General features: G+C 47.0%; 1 protein-coding gene across 1 annotated transcript in view; it reads left to right on the plus strand.

Moving 5' to 3' along the window:
- Nucleotides 1-19,120, plus strand: part of EFTUD2 (elongation factor Tu GTP binding domain containing 2) — a 100,531-nt gene that overhangs the window by 67,530 nt on the left and 13,881 nt on the right. The window contains exons 14-24 of the mRNA XM_030220527.1: nt 3,155-3,290; nt 4,718-4,845; nt 5,352-5,545; nt 6,152-6,263; nt 6,704-6,844; nt 7,401-7,502; nt 8,452-8,534; nt 8,660-8,746; nt 17,288-17,414; nt 17,744-17,831; nt 17,929-18,047. Of these exons, the coding sequence (XP_030076387.1) occupies nt 3,155-3,290; nt 4,718-4,845; nt 5,352-5,545; nt 6,152-6,263; nt 6,704-6,844; nt 7,401-7,502; nt 8,452-8,534; nt 8,660-8,746; nt 17,288-17,414; nt 17,744-17,831; nt 17,929-18,047 (1,317 nt within the window). The remainder of the gene's footprint in view (nt 1-3,154; nt 3,291-4,717; nt 4,846-5,351; nt 5,546-6,151; nt 6,264-6,703; nt 6,845-7,400; nt 7,503-8,451; nt 8,535-8,659; nt 8,747-17,287; nt 17,415-17,743; nt 17,832-17,928; nt 18,048-19,120) is intronic.

The following is a 19,120-nucleotide window of genomic DNA, read 5'->3' on the forward strand; positions in this document are numbered from 1 at the left end:
TTCAGCTTATCCTCTGGCAAGTGGTGGTACCTTGGTGTCACCCAAACTTTTCACAACTTGTCCAACTCCTCTTTGAAAAGCATAGCCTCTTGAAAAGGCAGGATACAGAACTTAGATTTAGAAGCTGCATCTGCTGCCCAGCCGTGAAGCCACAAGGCCCTTCACATCACCACAACAAGGACCATGTTCTTGGCTGACGCTTGTAACAGGTCATAAACCAGTCAGCCAGAAAGGAAGACCTCATCTCGACTTTAGCTAGCTCTCTATTTACCGCACGTGGGTCAGAAGCATGCCCATCGAGGACATTTCTGCCACCAGAAACAAGGCATGGCTACCAGGCTTCCACAAATGGATGCCTAGAGTGCCACTGTGGAAAGATTGAAGCTCCGCTTTAGAGTCGCCATTTCTTGAGGGTCCTTCAGAGCTGCACCTCCATCCATGGGAATCATGGTCTCCTTAGTCACCACTGTGACCAAGCCATCAAACGGGGGTGGGAAGGTGAAAAGCATCCCTGTCACCCAAAGAGTTTATGGTATAACTTGCCCATTGCCGAGCCACCTTACAAGGAGAGTTGGACGATGTCCATTCCGCATGAACCATGTCTCCCAGATCCTGGTTAATTAGGAAGGACCTAGGCAGACACCTAATGCCTTTCTCTAAGTGGTCCACCTGCTTTGTAGACCCCTCAACCAACACCTCATCCTCAGAATTGATTGTAGAGGCCACCTGAGCAGTGAGCTCCAGAAGCTGTCCTCTGTGAAACATTGTGACCACTGTAGGGTCTTTCCTGGGGGTGTAAGATCATCCCCCTCACAATCCCAGTCAAAGTATTTCTCCTCCTCTTGCTCACTAAGGTCTTCCTCAGAGCCCCCTATAAAAATTTCCTCTAAATTGGTGTCCCAGTCCAACCTGGAATACATTGGCGCAGAGGGGACCAGAGAAGGAGAATGATCAACCCTGGGGCCCCCCAAACTCCAGTTCTGAAATAAAGCCCAAGTACAGAAGAAATTCAGTGCCACTAACTTGACCCTTGTCTGAGACAAAAGAGGTACCTAGGAGAGGCTCCTGCAATGACAGTCATGGAGGCAAGTTGCACAGTGGTCTAAATCCAAAATGGCAGCAGTACCCGCCAAGATGGGAACTACCTAAAGAGTCTTCCTCAGCAGCAGTGGCCACCATAACTGAGGCAATTTCTTCTTTCCACTCTGCATCTTGTCCTTCTGAGTCTGCTGACTTCAGCTCTCCACAGAGCCAGTATTGCACCCCAGGCATCTCCAATCCCCGAAGTCCACATACATGGCAGCAGCAGGGATTGTCCACACTCATTGTGTGGCTGACACCTTGAGCAATGGGGCCTCCCTGACAGCACAAGAGGAGAAATGGCAGCAGACATGGACTGCAAGGTAACTCCCCAAGGCAGCCTCTCCAAAGCTGGAGGCTCCCTGTCGGTACCAGCTAACACAGCTTAGTGTTTTGTTTTTTTAACCCATTTGCTGTGTGCTGTCCAAGGGCATTCAAGGCTGCTGTGGTCTGCTTCCTAACCAAGGAGGGCAGGAGGAGGGGGAAGGACCCAGTCGCCCAGGTGTAACATCCCAAGGGGGTAATATGTGGCCCCCCGCAGACCAGCACCCCTAAGCCAGAAGCAAATAACAGAAGACACAATCTTTTCTCCTACCTTTTTTTATTTTTTCAAGAAATTGTACTCAGGATCCCCAACAGAATGCTAAAAGAACATAAATTCCCCACCCCACAGGCCTACCAGACTGGCTGAGACCACATTGGCTGCATGTCCGCCATATGCTTGGAAACTGAGAAATACTGGCTGGCTTGGAACTGCACAGGTTTTTTATACAAGTCTGAGTCAGGTGTTTTCAGTCTCCATCTTCTGGTAAGCGTGCATAACCCAAGCATTGTGACTGGTCTGGTGGGCTGATAAGGAATAGAAATACTGAGGACCAAATGGCATGGCTCGCATCTCTTAAGTCTGTCTCCATCTGCTGCCTAAGAGGCATAATCCATTTGTTCTAGACTAGTCTGATTGGACTTAAGGAAAGAAAATTAGCAGGTAAGACCAAATTTTCTCTTGGCATACACAATTGCAGGTCTGTAATGTTTGCAGCGCTGTACCATAAACAAGAGTGCTTCAATTAGATTTATTCTTTTGCATGTGCGGTATTTTTATATTCATAAGAATACTTCACACAGACACAGAAGTGTTACCGAGGAATTTTCTTTCATGCTACCAGTTGTTTAGGTTTGCACTTCAATCTCTCTCCTCTCTGAGAGATATAAACATGCTTATATTTTGTAATCATCTCTCTGAGAGATATAAACATGCTTAGATTTTGTAATCATCTCTCTGAGAGATATAAACATGCTTAGATTTTGTAGTCATTTAGAAATACCTCAGCAATGGTGGAAAATTCAAAAAGTCCAGCAGATGTTGCTTTAGCAAACTTACCTGCTCATCCTAAATGCTTGCTTTTAGTATAGAATAAAATGTATTTAGTTACAAGAATTTGTTACACTGCTCTTTATGTTAATATTGGATATAAGCCAAGATTAAAACACAGCAAGACACACACAGAAATTGGCAGAAAACTCAGACATGGTAGAACAGAGAGGGAAGAAATTGTAATTGCACAACAATTTAACTTCCGGGGGGGGGGGGGGACACCTAACTGAAGCACATAAGGGAAAGCATTTCATTTAGGAGTGAGACCTGAAATTCTTCTACAAAATTTTGTATACAAAGTCTGAGCTGTCTTAACATCTATATAGCAAACAAAGACGTTAAACGCATATTTAAAAGGCTACATTAAGCAAATACAAGACAAATAAGACAAACCACTACACTTGTATTTCATCATACTACATTCATGCTATTCCTTTAATGCTAGATGCAGCCATAACTGTTTGCTTGATATGTCCATTTGGGGTTTGTATTTTGTCTGTATAGTGAGAATTGAGTATTTCAAACAAATTAGTTGGATATCCTAAAAGACAAGACCTAACTCAATACACTGTATCAGAATGGAGGGCCTACATCTGCATTTGGTATGGCATCTCAACCTAGGATAGCCGATTCTGTTCTGCTGTTATGAATCCATTTTGCATTCTGTAATGTTGTGTGACCTTTTGTATCTCTCTTCAGGTGGTAGGCGATGTGGACACCACACTCCCTCAGACTCTGGATGAGCTGGGAATCCACCTGACCAAAGAGGAACTGAAACTGAACATCCGGCCCCTACTGCGTCTTGTGTGCAATAAATTCTTTGGAGACTTCACAGGTGATGTACTTCTTCCCTCAATCCACTGCTGCTTCCAGAGATGGCTGCAGCCCTGTATGTGGGCATAGAAACATGACAGAAGATAAAGGACAAATGGCCCATTCAGTCTGCCCATCCTCCATAACCACTAACTCTTCTTTTTCTAAGGGATCCCACATGCCTGTCCCATGCTTCCTTAAATTCTGACACAGTCCTCGTCTCCACGACCTCTACCAGGAGGCCATTCCATTGTATGATCCCTCATTCCAGAGTTCCCTTCATTTGAAAAAGGCTCGCTTCTTGTATATTAATGCCCCTGAGATATTTAAACGTCTCTATCATATCTCCTCTATCCCTCCTCTCTTCCAGCGTATACATGTTGAGGTTCATAAGCCTGTCCTTATATGTTTTATGTCCAAGATCACTTACCAATTTTGTAGCCGCTCTCTGGACAGACTCCATCCTGTTTATATCCTGTAGGTGCAGTCTCAAGAATTGCACACAGTACTCTATATGGGGCCTTACAAGGGCACTATCACCTCTTTGTTCCTGCTGGTCATCCCTCTCCTTATGCACCCAAGCATCCTTCTGGCTATGACTGTCACTTTTTCTACCTTTTTGGAAACTTTAAGGTCATCAGACACAATAACCCCCAAGTCCCGCTTTGTACACAGAAGCATTTCACACCCCCCCCCCCCCCCCCCGTATTGTACTGTTCCCTCAGACTCTTGTGATCCAAGTATGTGACCCTGCATTTTTTAGCATTAAATCTTAGTTGCCAAATATTGGACCATTCCTTAAGCTTCGCTAGGTCATTGCTCATGTCATCCACACCTTCTGGGGTGTCCACCCTGTTGCAGAGTTTGGTATCATCCGCAAAGAGAGAAACCTTACCAGATAGCCCTTCCGCAATATCACTCACAAAGATGTTAAAAAGAGCTGGCCCTAGGACTGATCCCTGTGGTACTCCACTGATAAAATCCCTATCTTCAGACCAAGCTCCATTTACCACTACCTTCTGTCTCCTTCTGTTAACCAACTTTTAACCCAGTCAGTCTAGGTCCCATACCAAGGGTACTCAGTTTATTTATGAGTCACCTGTGTGGAAAGCTTTTCTGAAATCTAAGTACACCACATTTAGGGCCCCTCCTATGTCCAACTGTTTGGTCACCCAGTCGAAGAAATCAGATTTGTTTGACACGATCTGCTTCTAGTGAAGCCATGCATGTTTTCACAAACATAAGTTAAGAACATAAATTACTGTCCAAGTTTCTTTGGGCTTTCCCAGCACATGCCTTCTAAACTGCCAACCACACTCTGTTCTGTCCTTTTGAATCTGCAGTATCCATTCGTTAATGTGATATGAAATTTTTGCTCATGATTTTGAATGGCTGAGGAAGTTAGTAACTTTTTTTTTTTTTGCTTTAATTTTTGCTTTCTCACTCCAGGCTTTGTGGATATGTGTGTACAGCATATCTGCGCTCCAAAATCTGGAGCCAAGGCAAAAATCGAGCACACCTATGCTGGCGGCATTGATTCTGACCTAGGAGAGACCATGAGTGAATGTGACCCTGATGTAAGAAATCACATCCTCTTTCCACCTGTCCTTTCATGTACATTCATTGCCTGTCTTGCTGATGTATATAGCCATGCTCCATCATAGTCCACTTTATTTCTCAACTGCAGTGCTTAACAGATATTGGGAGATTGATATTTAGATAAGTGCCTTCCAGGCCTGTCCTGGAGACCCTCAGCCAGTTGAGTTTTTAAGATGTCCACAATGAATGTGCAGATCAATCTGTATACTCTGAAGAATCACATTAATTGTGATATTGTAAAAAAAAAAAAAAACAACTATCTTTGGGTCTCCAGAACAGGTTTGAGAAATTCTGCAATATATCTGCTTTGCGTGGTTTATCATTATCCCCAGCAGCCTAAGCACTACCATAAGAAGGGAAATGCAAGAGAAATTGAAAATTATGGCTTGGGATTGTAAAAGACTTTGCAATTGTGATTCTTACTTGAAGCAGAGCACTCTGAAGGATCTATGGTGTCCCACTGTTTTTGTTTTGTTTTGAACAGGGTCCTCTGATGTGCCACACAACGAAGATGTACAGCACAGATGACGGTGTTCAATTTCACGCCTTTGGCAGGGTTCTGAGTGGGACAATCCATGCTGGGCAGCCTGTGAAGGTTCTGGGGGAAAACTATACATTGGAAGATGAGGAGGATTCTCAGATCTGCACCATTGGGCGACTCTGGATCTCTGTGGCAAGGTATTGACGAGCAAAAATGATGCATTAACCTTAATGTGTTAATAAGAGTAGAGAGGACAGTGTGGACACCATTCAAAAGTTCTTAATACTGTAATTCACTTTGTTCATAGTTTTTGTATAAGTGTTATAACTACAGCATTACAGCCCAGTTTCAGATAGCACCCTGACTCCTTTACTGGGGACTGGGTATTGTTCTGATTCCTAGTGATTTTTTTTCCTGGTTGAGCTTTCTGTTCTTTCAGTTATCAAAGATTCCATTAAGATCTAGGGTTTGTGAAAAGCAAAAGGTTTTTTTCCTATCCAGTTTTCTCCTGTGTTTCAAGTCAACAAAACATCAGTATTTAAAGGGAAAATGTTCATTTTTTTTAGAAAGTAATCCCTTTTATCCTCATGTGGCAAAGGTCCTCTAGTCTTTTGTTTGAGCTTTAGGTGTAAGGTAGTTTAAAACCTGGGGGGGGGGGGGGGGGGGGTTTGTGTGTTTTTCCCTGTCCGATTTCTTTCTGTTGACACTAAGAACACATGAACGTCAGAAGGAAAAGAAACAACAGTTGTGATCTTTTGAGATCCTTCTAACCTTTCAGGTGGATACATTTCTCTTGCCTTCAGATATCATATTGAAGTGAACCGTGTGCCAGCTGGAAACTGGGTTCTGATTGAAGGAGTTGACCAGCCCATTGTGAAAACGGCAACTATCACTGAACCCAGAGGCAATGAGGAGGTCAGTATGCCTGTGTCATAATTACTTAAGAAGAAATGAGGGACTGGCATTGATAACCATTTTTCATGTCTTTCATGTTGTACGTCTTCCATATATCTACACAATAAAACACTTTTATAGTACATCTTTGACTCACAGTTAAACTTTTCTGCCAGAATTCTTCAGTGGGTCATAACCTCCTGTTCTAGTGGAAATCATGAGTTGTTTCCATGTGTCACAATTCAAGTTATAAATGCAGAAAAAATCCTAACTTACAGTAATGTTAATAACACATTTTTTTAATGTGTTGTTGACACATGATAGCTGGGAAATTGTTTTCTTCTAGTATATTGATTTTCATTTAAATGGAAAAGAGTTCATTTGAATGATTAATCCCTGGCTACTAGCTGCTTCCTGAAAAGTAGGGTTTAGTTAGCTTTTCTGTTCTGTTCTGATTTTAGGCTCAAATCTTTCGACCACTAAAGTTCAACACCACTTCAGTCATCAAAATTGCTGTGGAGCCCGTCAATCCATCAGAGCTGCCAAAAATGCTAGATGGGCTGAGAAAAGTGAATAAAAGCTACCCCTCTCTCACCACTAAGGTACAGTAGCTATTAAGAGTGACACCACCCATGTGCAATGTAATCTCCCATGCCTGAGAATACCTCCCCTATATACATTTTAAAGTATAATAATGCTGTGTATGTAAGTTTACATGCACATAGGGAGGGCTGTTTCTGATTGCCCATTTCTGTGAGTAAAACAGTACTTTGTTTGCAGAAATGGCATAGAAATTCTATGTTTGCACAAGTATAATTCAGCTATTTTAGCAGTCTGGTTCTCATTTTTGGAGATTTGTGAGTTCTTCAGTAGTGTCTGCCTCTCTCTTCTAAATTAGAGACAGCCTTGGCACTATCTGGCAGAGTCGGGGCGGAGACAGTGGCTGTCCTGGATATACAGATTATTTTTTTCCCCTTCTCCCCTCCCCCCCTTACAACATATGGCATTTTTTTTAACACAGACTGCTACACACGTTTTGAAAACGTGTGACCAGACTGGGATGGGTTTATTTGAATATATAGGAGTTCAACTTGGGCTAATAAACCTGCAGAGAAACATTGGCATTCCTGAAATACTTGGATTCCTCATGTCTTTTAGGTGGAAGAATCTGGAGAGCATGTTATTTTGGGTACAGGTGAGCTGTATCTGGATTGTGTGATGCACGATTTGCGGAAGATGTACTCTGAAATTGATATCAAGGTAAGCAGCTGGCTCTTCTGTCCTCCGTTGCTTTCTTACTTTCGATGGCTGGCAGCAGCAGCAGAGTATAAAAAAAAACCCCAAGCAACATCTGTTGTAATTGGTCAGCTCTAGTCCTCGTTAGATCTCTTTTTCTTTTTTTTTCTTAGAGTAAGGTCATTTTGTGAGAAAGCAGTAAATGCTGAGAGTCAACAGTTTTAGACTCTAGGGAGTATTTGTTACATTAATTAACGTGCCCCCACCCTAAATCTTATCCCAGTGTGACTTTTCTGTTCCTGTTTATGAGTAGGGGTTGGAAAGTGAGCTGTAATGAGGCATACAGTCCTAGTAATGGGTTATTGTTTGATCTCTGCTCCAGGAAAGGTGGTATATTAACTACTGACAACAGATAACCCACTCTCACGGAGAGGGTGGTCGATGCTTGGAATGCCCTCCCGTCAGAGGTGGTAGAGACAAAAGCAGTGACAGAATTCAAAAAGACATGGGATGAACACAGGATGAGCTCTATTTAGAAAATAGATGGTAGAAAACAAAAATAAATTAAAAAAACAAAACAAATGGCTATAGGTGGGTGGATGTATGAGTGATGATTGAACAGCTGCTCCGGCTGTGAAGGACTAAGGCTGGTGCCAGGCAGACTTTGTAGGTCTGTATATGGCAATCCAGTTTAGGATAGGCCGGAAAGGGTTTCAATGGCAACTTCAGTAGGTGGAACATAAAGACAGAGCTGGGCAGACTTTTACGGTCTATGTCCCAGAAATGACAAAGAAAGACATATGATAAAGTATATAATATCACATTAATTGTTGATTTAATCATGAATTAATAATGTGACAGTTGGGTAGACAGGATGGACTGTTCAGGTCTTTATCTGCTGTCACTTACTACGTTACTATATGTAGTTGGGGGCACAGAAGCATAAAAACGTATTAATCTCTCTTGTTTGTAGGTTGCCGATCCTGTTGTTACATTCTGTGAGACAGTTGTGGAAACTTCATCTCTGAAGTGCTTTGCTGAGACTCCAAATAAAAAGTAAGATTATATGAATGACAATGTCTCTGACCACCTCTGTTGTACATTGTGCAGAGAATCAATCTAATGTGATTTTTCTCTTGGAAGACAATAGATTCTTGACCTTTCTGCTTTTTTGATCTCAGAAACAAGATTACAATGATTGCTGAGCCGCTGGAGAAAGGCCTGGCAGAAGACATTGAGAACGAAGTGGTGCAGATTACCTGGAACAGGTATTACAAACTTTGAGAAGGAATGGCTGGAAGTAGATAAAGAGGAATATGAATGATTGTAGTGTAGAATGGAGGAAAAATATGTTACTTATTGCCCCTTATTCAAAAGTGGAAATGTGTGGGAAGACAAAGATGGTGCCACATTGGAATGTGTGAGTGACTGCTCCTCCACCTATTTTACTTTTGTTTTCTTGTTTTCTCTCTGCCTGAGAGGAAACAGTGGGCAAGAAGAAGGCTAAATCCTTGGTTTCTTGGTAGCAAAAATCAGTGGTTGGGGGAGGGGAGAATCAGGTCTATTGCATAGTAACATACATAGTAAATGACGGCAGATGGACTGAACGGTCCATCCAGTCTGCCCAACAAGATAAACTTATTTTACATGGTATGTAATACTTTATATGTATACCCAAGTTTGATTTGTCCCTGCCTTTCTCAGGGCACAGACCATAGAAGTCCGCCCTGCACTGGTTTTATTCACCAAATACCGGCGTCGCCACCCAGTGTCCGCTAGGATTCCATAGATCCATTCCTTCTATTTACCAGCATTTCTTTAGCATCCCTCCACACCAGGGTTTATGCTCTTCTGCCAGCAGATGGAGGCTGAGAAGTCTCCAACAGATAGCTCCAGATTGCATAGGATGCTCACACTGTGGTAGGCCAGGGCTTAGGGGGATTAGTTTTAGGCCATTCTTAGACATAAGGAGCACAGCTTAATGTTTTGTTTTTTAACCCATTTGCTGTGTGCTGTCCATGGGCAATCAAGGCTGCTGTGGTCTGCTTCCTAACCAAGGAGGGCAGGAGGAGGGGGAAGGACCCAGTTGCCTGGGTGTAACATCCCAAGGGGGTAAAATGTGGCCCCCACAGACCAGCACCCCTAAGCCAGAAGCAAATAACAGAGGGCACAGTCTTTTCTCCTACCTTTTTTTATTTTTTCAAGAAATTGTACTCAGGATCCCCAACAGAATGCTGAAAGAACATAAATTCCCCACCCCACAGGCCTACCAGACTGGCTGAGACCACATTGGCTGCATGTCCGCCATATGCTTGGAAACTGAGAAATACTGGCTGGCTTGGAACTGCACAGGTTTTTTATACAAGTCTGAGTCAGGTGTTTTCAGTCTGCATCTTCTGGTAAGCATGCATAACCCAAGCATTGTGACTGGTCTGTTGGGCTGATAAGGAATAGAAATACTGAGGACCAAATGGCATGGCTCACATCTCTTAGGTCTGTCTCCATCTGCTGCCTAAGGGACATAATCCATTTGTTCTAGACTAGTCTGATTGGACTTAAGGAAAGAAAATTGGCAGGTAAGACCAAATTTTCCCTTGGCATACACAATTGCAGGTCTATAATGTTTGCATTGCTGTACCATAAACAAGAGTGCAATTAGATAGATTTATTCTTTTACATGTGCGGTATTTTTATATTCATAAGAATACTTCACACAGACACAGAAGTGCCTGGAAGAAGCCCCAGGTGTTTGCTTTGCCAAATAGAGATGAACCGAGAAATTGTCAGCTGGAGCATCAGGTCTGCAGCACTTGATGAATTCAGCTGCATTAGTCAAGTAGGCAGAACAGTCTGGTGCATTTTTTTCATTTAGAACTTTGGTTCCTCTGCAAAGGAAATGCCAAGTCTGTGGTTCATGGGCATAGGCTTTCTGGAAATAGGAAGTTCTCCGAGGACAAGCAGGCTGCTTGTTCTCACGACTGGGTGACGTCCGCGGCAGCCCCCACCAACCGGAAAAAGCTTTGCGGGCGGTCCGCACGCAGGGCACGCCCACCGCGCATGCGCGGCTGTCTTCCCGCCCGTGCGCGACCGTTCCCGCCAGTCCTTTCTTTTCCGCGCCTGGAGAGAGTCGTGCTATTGCCGCTCTCTCTTAGTCAGCCCCGGAAAACCGTCGCGGTCTTCGCGAATTCGTTTATTTTTTGTTTCTGTTGCTGCGCGCTCCAGTTTTTCTTTTTCCTCTTCAAAAAAAAAAAAAAAAAGAGAGCAGGCGCTTTATTTTCCCTCGTTTCTAGCGGGGGCGTAGCGTTGCGGCCTTGTGGCCGCGCGGTCGATTATTTTTTGAGGTGTGATTTACCGCCACCATCGACGACTTTAACTTCGCCGACGCGATTTTTCCGTCGAAGTCCTCGAAGGTCCCGAGTGGATTTAAGAAGTGTGGTCGGTGCGGCCGGCCTATCTCGCAGACCGACACCCACGCTTGGTGCCTCCAGTGCCTCGGGCCGGAGCACAATATCAAGTCGTGTTCTTTGTGTCTTGGTCTCCGGAAACGAACTCAAGTTGCGAGGCAAGTTCTTCGGGACCGTCTTTTTGGAACTTGCGCCGGCCCCTCGACGTCGACCTCGACGGCATCGGTATCGACGGCCGGTTCTTCGGTACCGGTACCGAGGCCCGAGAAATCGGCACCGATGGCATCGACCCCAGGAGCACAGGTCCCGTCGGCCCGCCGGTCCTCCGGTTAGGGTAGGGGTGAGAGGCCGCGTGGGCAATCGGCCCCGGTCACTCCCTCGGCCCATGGCCCTCGGGACCGAACCCTGTCTGACCCGGTTCCTCGGGACCAAGGGGGATCGACCTCCTCCTCCTCTATTCCACCTAGCACCGATGACGGGCACCGCAAGAAATCTAAGAAGCACCGTCATCGGTCGCCTTCGGTGCTCGGTACCGGCGAGGAGTCGACGCCGAAGCGTCCGCGTCGGGAGGAGAGATCCCCTTTGGTTGTGGAGGTACCGACTCGTCAGGGTCCCAGCACTTCTGTGCAGTCTCCTGGACCCGAGCAGCTTCCGGCACCGACACCTCTACCGGCCCCCCCGTCTTTCCCGGCAGCGGGCCTGGACGAGTGCCTCCGAGCCATCCTTCCGGGGATCCTGGAAGGGCTGATGCGCCAGGCTGTGCCGGCGCCGTTGACTGTGGCGCCGGCGAGCTCTAGCCCGGTGCCGAGGCCGTTGACACCGCCGCCGCTTGCGGCGCCGGTCTCGACCGCCACGCAGGTGGAGTCCCCGTCGATGGAGGGAGCTTCGTCCCCGCCTGCGCGGGAGTCCACCGCTCGACGACACCGAGGCCTCGACGTCGAGCCGGGCCCGGTTAAGGACTCAGCTACATGAGCTTATGTCCGATACCGAGGAAGAGGCCTCGTGGGGGGAAGAGGAGGACCCCAGATATTTCTCCTCAGAGGAGTCTGCGGGTCTTCCCTCGGACCCCACGCCTTCACCAGAGAGGAAGCTCTCGCCTCCTGAGAGCCTCTCTTTTGCCTCCTTTGTAAGGGATATGTCTATTTGCATTCCCTTCCCCGTGGTCTCTGTGGATGAGCCGAGGGCTGAGATGCTCGAGGTCCTCGACTATCCATCACCACCTAGAGAGTCCTCCACGGTGCCGTTGCACAATGTCCTCAAGGAGACACTGCTTCGGAACTGGATGAGACCGCTATCTAATCCCATCATCCCCAAGAAAGCAGAGTCCCAGTACAGAATCCACTCGGACCCAGAGTTAATGCGGCCCCAATTGCCCCATGACTCGGTGGTCGTGGATTCTGCTCTCAAGAGGGCACGGAGTTCGAGGGATACCGCCTCGGCGCCCCCGGGGCGGGAGTCTCGCACTCTGGACTCGTTTGGGAGGAAGGCCTACCAATCCTCCATGCTCGTGACCCGCATCCAGTCATACCAGCTCTATACGAGCATCCACATGCGGAACAATGTGAAGCAACTGGCGGACCTGGTCGATAAGCTCCCGCCGGAGCAGTCCAGGCCTTATCAGGAGGTGGTCAGGCAGCTGAAGGCGTGCAGAAAGTTCCTGTCCAGGGGTATCTATGACACCTGTGACGTGGCATCTCGTGCTGCGGCCCAAGGTATAGTGATGCGCAGGCTCTCATGGCTGCGTGCCTCTGACCTGGACAACCGCACCCAGCAGAAACTGGCCGACGTCCCTTGCCGGGGGGATAATATTTTTGGTGAGGTCGAGCAGCTGGTGGACCAACTGCATCAGCGGGAAACCGCCCTCGACAAGCTCTCCCACCGGGCGCCTTCAGCATCCACCTCAGCAGGTGGACGTTTTTCCCGGGCCCGGCAGGCTGTGCCCTATTCTTTTGCAAAGCGTAGGTACACCCAGCCGGCCCGAAGGCCTCGTCAGGCACAGGAACAGCCCCAGCGCGCTCGTTCTCGTCAACAGCGTACGCCTAAGCAGCCCCCTGCGCCTCCACAGCAAAAGCCGGGGACGGGCTTTTGACTGGATCCACGGGAACATAGCCGCCCTCAAAGTGTCCGTACCGGACGATCTGCCGGTCGGAGGGAGGTTAAAATTTTTTCACCAAAGGTGGCCTCTCATAACCTCCGACCAGTGGGTTCTCCAAATAGTGCGGTGCGGATACGCCCTGAATTTGGCCTCCCTGCCACCAAATTGTCCTCCGGGAGCTCAATCCTTCAGCTCCCATCACAAGCAGGTACTTGCAGAGGAACTCTCCGCCCTTCTCAGCGCCAATGCGGTCGAGCCCGTACCACCCGGGCAAGAAGGGCAGGGATTCTATTCCAGGTACTTCCTTGTGGAAAAGAAAACAGGGGGGATGCGTCCCATCCTAGACCTGAGAGGCCTGAACAAATTCATGGTCAAAGAAAAGTTCAGGATGCTTTCCTTGGGCACCCTTCTGCCAATGATTCAGAAAAACGATTGGCTATGTTCCCTGGATTTGAAGGACGCATACACTCACATCCCGATACTGCCAGCTCACAGACAGTATCTCAGATTCCGCCTGGGCGCACGGCACTTTCAGTATTGTGTGCTGCCCTTTGGGCTCGCCTCTGCCCCACGAGTGTTTACAAAGTGTCTCGTGGTGGTAGCGGCGTACCTACGCAAGCTGGGAGTGCACGTGTTCCCATATCTCGACGATTGGCTGGTCAAGAGCACCTCGGAGGCAGGAGCCCTCCGGTCTATGCAGTGCACTATTCAACTTCTGGAGCTGCTGGGGTTTGTGATAAATTACCCAAAGTCCCATCTCCAGCCAACACAGTCTCTGGAATTCATAGGAGCTCTGCTGAATACCCAGACGGCTCAGGCCTTCCTTCCCGAAGCGAGGACCAACAACCTCCGGTCCCTGGCTTCGCAGACCAGAGCGTCTCAGCAGGTCACAGCTCGGCAGATGTTGAGACTTCTGGGTCATATGGCCTCCACAGTTCATGTGACTCCCATGGCTCGTCTTCACATGAGATCTGCTCAATGGACCCTAGCTTCCCAGTGGTTTCAGGCCACCGGGAATCTAGAAGATGTCATCCGCCTCTCCACCAGTTGCCGCACTTCACTGCTCTGGTGGACCATCTGGACCAATTTGACCCTGGGACGTCCATTCCAAATTCCGCAGCCCACGAAAGTGCTGACGACGGATGCATCTCGCCTGGGGTGGGGAGCTCATGTCGATGGGCTTCACACCCAGGGTCTGTGGTCCCTCCAGGAAAAGGATCTGCAGATCAACCTCCTGGAGCTCCGAGCGATCTGGAACGCACTGAAGGCTTTCAGAGACCGGCTGTCCTACCAAATTATTCAAATTCGGACAATCAGGTTGCAATGTATTACACCAACAAGCAGGGGGGCACCGGATCTCACCCCTTGTGTCAGGAAGCCGTCGGCATGTGGCGTTGGGCTTGCCAGTTCGGCATGCTCCTCCAAGCCACATACCTGGCCGACAGACTGAGCAGAGTCATGCAACCGCACGAGTGGTCGCTTCATTCCAGAGTGGTACGCAAGATCTTCCGAGAGTGGGGCACCCCCTCGGTGGACCTTTTCGCCTCTCAGACCAACCACAAGCTGCCTCTGTTCTGTTCCAGACTACAGGCACACGGCAGACTGGCGTCGGATGCCTTTCTCCTCCATTGGGGGACCGGCCTCCTGTATGCTTATCCTCCCATACCTTTGGTGGGGAAGACCTTACTGAAGCTCAAGCAAGACCACGGCACCATGATTCTGATAGCGCCCTTTTGGCCCCGTCAGATCTGGTTCCCTCTTCTTCTGGAGTTGTCCTCAGAAGAACCGTGGAGATTGGAGTGTTTTCCGACTCTCATCTCGCAGATCGACGGAGCGTTGCTGCACCCCAACCTTCAGTCCCTGGCTCTCACGGCCTGGATGTTGAGGGCGTAGACTTCACTGCGTTGGGTCTGTCTGAGGGTGTCTCCCGTGTCTTGCTTGCCTCTAGGAAGGATTCCACTAAAAAGAGTTACTTTTTCAAGTGGAGGAGGTTTGTCGTCTGGTGTGAGAGCAAGGCCCTAGAACCTCGTTCTTGCCCTGCACAGAACCTGCTTGAATACCTTCTGCACTTATCAGAGTCTGGCCTCAAGACCAACTCAGTAAGGAATCACCTTAGTGCGATTAGTGCTTACCATTATTGTGTGGAAGGTAAAGCCATCTCTGGAGAGCCTTTAGTAGTTCGATTCATGAGAGGCTTGCTCTTGTCAAAGCCCCCTATCAAGCCTCCTACAGTGTCATGGGATCTCAACGTCGTCCTCACCCAGCTGATGAAACCTCCTTTTGAGCCACTGGATACCTGCCATCTGAAGTACTTGACCTGGAAGGTCATTTTCTTGGTGGCAGTTACTTCAGCTCGTAGGGTCAGTGAGCTTCAAGCCCTAGTAGCTCATGCTCCATATACCAAATTTCATCACAACAGAGTAGTGCTCCGCACCCACCCAAAGTTCCTGCCGAAGGTGGTGTCGGAGTTCCATCTTAACCAGTCAATTGTCTTGCCAACATTCTTTCCCAGGCCGCATACCCGCCCTGCTGAACATCAGTTGCACACATTGGACTGCAAGAGAGCATTGGCCTTCTACTTGGAGCGGACACAGCCCCACAGACAGTCCGCCCAATTGTTTGTTTCTTTCGACCCTAACAGGCTAGGGGTCGCTGTCGGGAAACGCACCATCTCCAATTGGCTAGCAGATTGCATTTCCTTCACTTATGCCCAGGCTGGGCTGGCTCTTGAGGGTCATGTCACGGCTCATAGTGTTAGAGCCATGGCAGCGTCAGTGGCCCACTTGAAGTCAGCCACTATTGAAGAGATTTGCAAGGCTGCGACGTGGTCATCTGTCCACACATTCACATCTCATTACTGCCTCCAGCAGGATACCCGACGCGACAGTCGGTTCGGGCAGTCGGTGCTGCAGAATCTGTTTGGGGTGTAAATCCAACTCCACCCTCCAGGACCCGCATTTATTCTGGTCAGGCTGCACTCTGTTAGTTGTTCTTCGTAGGTCAATTTTCTGTTGTATCCTCGCTGTTGCGAGGTTCAATTGACCTGGGTTCTTGTTTTGAGTGAGCCTGAGAGCTAGGGATACCCCAGTCGTGAGAACAAGCAGCCTGCTTGTCCTCGGAGAAAGTGAATGATACATACCTGTAGCAGGTGTTCTCCGAGGACAGCAGGCTGATTGTTCTCACCTACCCTCCCTCCTCCCCTTTGGAGTTGCGTTTTCATCTTTTGCTTGTCATTCAACTGGCGGGAACGGTCGCGCACGGGCGGGAAGATGGCCGCACATGCGCGGTGGGCGTGCCCTGCTTGCGGACCGCCCGCGAAGCTTTTTCCGGTTGGTGGGAGCTGCTGCGGACGTCACCCAGTCGTGAGAACAATCAGCCTGCTGTCCTCGGAGAACACCTGCTACAGGTATGTATCATTCACTGTACCCTTGAAGGACCTTTGAGAGGTGTTGGTAAGAATCAAGCCTATTCTTGACAATTATGTTTCTCAAACTTCTGAGTAGAGAGTTGCACAGGGACAGAAATCTAACCCATCCCCACACGTCCCCGTCTATACCTTTATAGACCCACTACAATTAGTCTTTTTTTATTGTTTTTTGAGTGATGGTATGCTATTGCATAAGTAGTTTATATTTTTATATTTACATCTTTTAATGTTTTTCCCCCTATAGATGTGGACTAGAGGATGTTTTTTGCATGTTCCTTTACATATTTTTCTTTCAATATTTCTTTTAATTTTTCTCTTATTGGAATTTTTGTCTTGAGAATGTAAAGTAGAAATGTGGTTGGGAAGACTTGTATAGGAAGGAATAAAACAGATGCAAGGATAACTTTTTTAGTCTAGTGAATACACACATGAGCTTTGCTTTCTTGGAGAGGGGGAAGGCTATAATGCTGAACAGCCCAAATTAGAAGTTGAGGACTGCACCCTGACACAGCCAAAGGCGAAACATGACCCATATTGGCAGCAGGTCCATTATAAAATTAAGATAAGTAACATTGAGCTTATATATGAAATTTATATGATTTTACTTTTTAAAGAGGACTTGACTATTGATAATGAAGAGGTTTATAATGTTGATGAATAAATAGTGACCAGTGAGGAAGCAGGCAAACCGTGGATTGACTGGTCTATGTGAAAAAAGTTGCCACTGAGGTCTAGATACTTTTTGATTAGTGTTGGGTGTTATATGTACATGTAAGGAATAAGGAGGCAGAACACTTGTGTGATTCCTGTGTTCCCATATAAAACAGAAGCTTATGTGGAATTGAGTAGTGACACACCTCCAACCACTGTCTCTCCCCATCAGGAAGAAGTTGGGGGAGTTCTTCCAAACCAAGTATGACTGGGATTTACTGGCAGCTCGTTCTATTTGGGCCTTTGGACCAGATGCTACTGGTCCCAATATTCTGGTGGATGACACCCTACCATCAGAGGTAAGAAGCTGTCTCCAGTATAAAGGCTGAGAGCAAGTCAGGTGACTTTTGTGGCTCAGAACAGGATGAAGATTACATGTTCTAGTGCTGCATTTGAACTAGTCACGAGGTATGTCTGTGAGCAGGGGTTGATTCAGTTCTCCTCCAGGACTAAGAGGGATAATTCTACATTACCAGTCATGCTGTAGGAGACTGATCCAGGAACTGAATGCAGATCTTTTTAGTTGTGCTGACAACTAACCACCAGGCTTATTGTAAAACCAAGTTTTAGTACTTATTAATGATATCATATATGGTGATCTGATGGCTTTATCTCTGTTTCTTCTCAGGTTGATAAAGCATTGTTGAGCTCCGTGAAAGACAGTATTGTTCAGGGCTTCCAGTGGGGGACCAGGGAGGGCCCCCTCTGTGATGAGTGTAAGTAAGAGATCTGGAAGAAAACCAAGCCAGAATTAACATATTGGCTACAATGACTTCTATAAATGCCATTTCATCCTCTCTGTTTACCCTGCAGTGATACGCAATGTGAAATTTAAGATCCTGGATGCAGTGATTGCACAGGAACCATTACACCGAGGTGGGGGTCAAATCATCCCAACTGCCCGACGAGTTGTCTACTCTGCCTTCCTCATGGTAAGTATCTTGGTTTCCTACTAAGCCCTCCCCACCCTGAAAGCTTTCATATAGGTGCCATGGATTAGGGGAAGCGCACTTCTCACATGTGGTTGATGTCAACATCATCCTACGCCTCTGTGTTGACAACCTAACTCTGTCCTCGTGTAAGTTTAACTTGCTCTTGGGTTTTTAATTCTCCAAGGAATGCCTCCAATGTAGCCAGCTTTGAGATTGGAGCTAACCGTAATATTCAGAGGCACTCAGCCGGTTAAGTGCGGCTAAATATTAGTGACTAGTTATGGAATCTGCTTTATTTAATATGTACTCGCAGTGCGAGATCTCTTGCTTCTGCTTCTCCAGGCAGAGAAGCTAGAACATTAGACTCTTTTGGCAGAAAAACATTTAAGGCCTCCATTGGAAGAAATTTGCAAGGCGGCAACATGGTCTTCTATCCACACCTTTGCTGCTCACTACTGTCTGGAACAGCATTCTAGGTGGAAATAGCCGTTTTGGACAAGCAGTCCTGTAAAATCTTTTTACTACTTAAAAGTCAGCTCCGCCCTCTGGTTCTTTTTGTCCACCAGGCTCACTGTCTACTTAGTTACCAAGATTTGTGTATATTGTGAGCCTGGTAGCTAGTGAGTCCCACATGTGAGAATATATGCCTGCTGTCCTCGGAGAACACCTGCTACAAGTAAGTAACTTAGCTTTATTGTTTGTTATTCCTTGGGATATCAAGTTTCTTGAGTTGTAGTCTGCATAGAACTGAATGTCATCAGAATGAGATGAATTATTCTTTGAATTACTTTCCCCTACCCTTCATAATTGCTAGCTGCCTTTTTATTTGAAATTGGCAATATTTATTTCAAAGGGGGGTGAAAATGTCTGCCTGGGGCCAAAATAACTCTGAAAATTTAACAGACTAGGATGAAATTTTGTATGAGTCAAAACTGGTAAAACGATGCATTGAGTTTGGAAATAAGCCAGATCAGGACTTCCTGAGAAATAAGCCCCACTCCCCTACCCCCCAAAAAACAATGTTCTAGTGCATTACTGTGGGGGAAGCAGTTCACCAGCTTTTGTAGCATAGC

The sequence above is a fragment of the Microcaecilia unicolor genome, chromosome 12 (assembly GCF_901765095.1).
Source record: "Microcaecilia unicolor chromosome 12, aMicUni1.1, whole genome shotgun sequence".
NCBI lineage: Eukaryota > Metazoa > Chordata > Amphibia > Gymnophiona > Siphonopidae > Microcaecilia > Microcaecilia unicolor.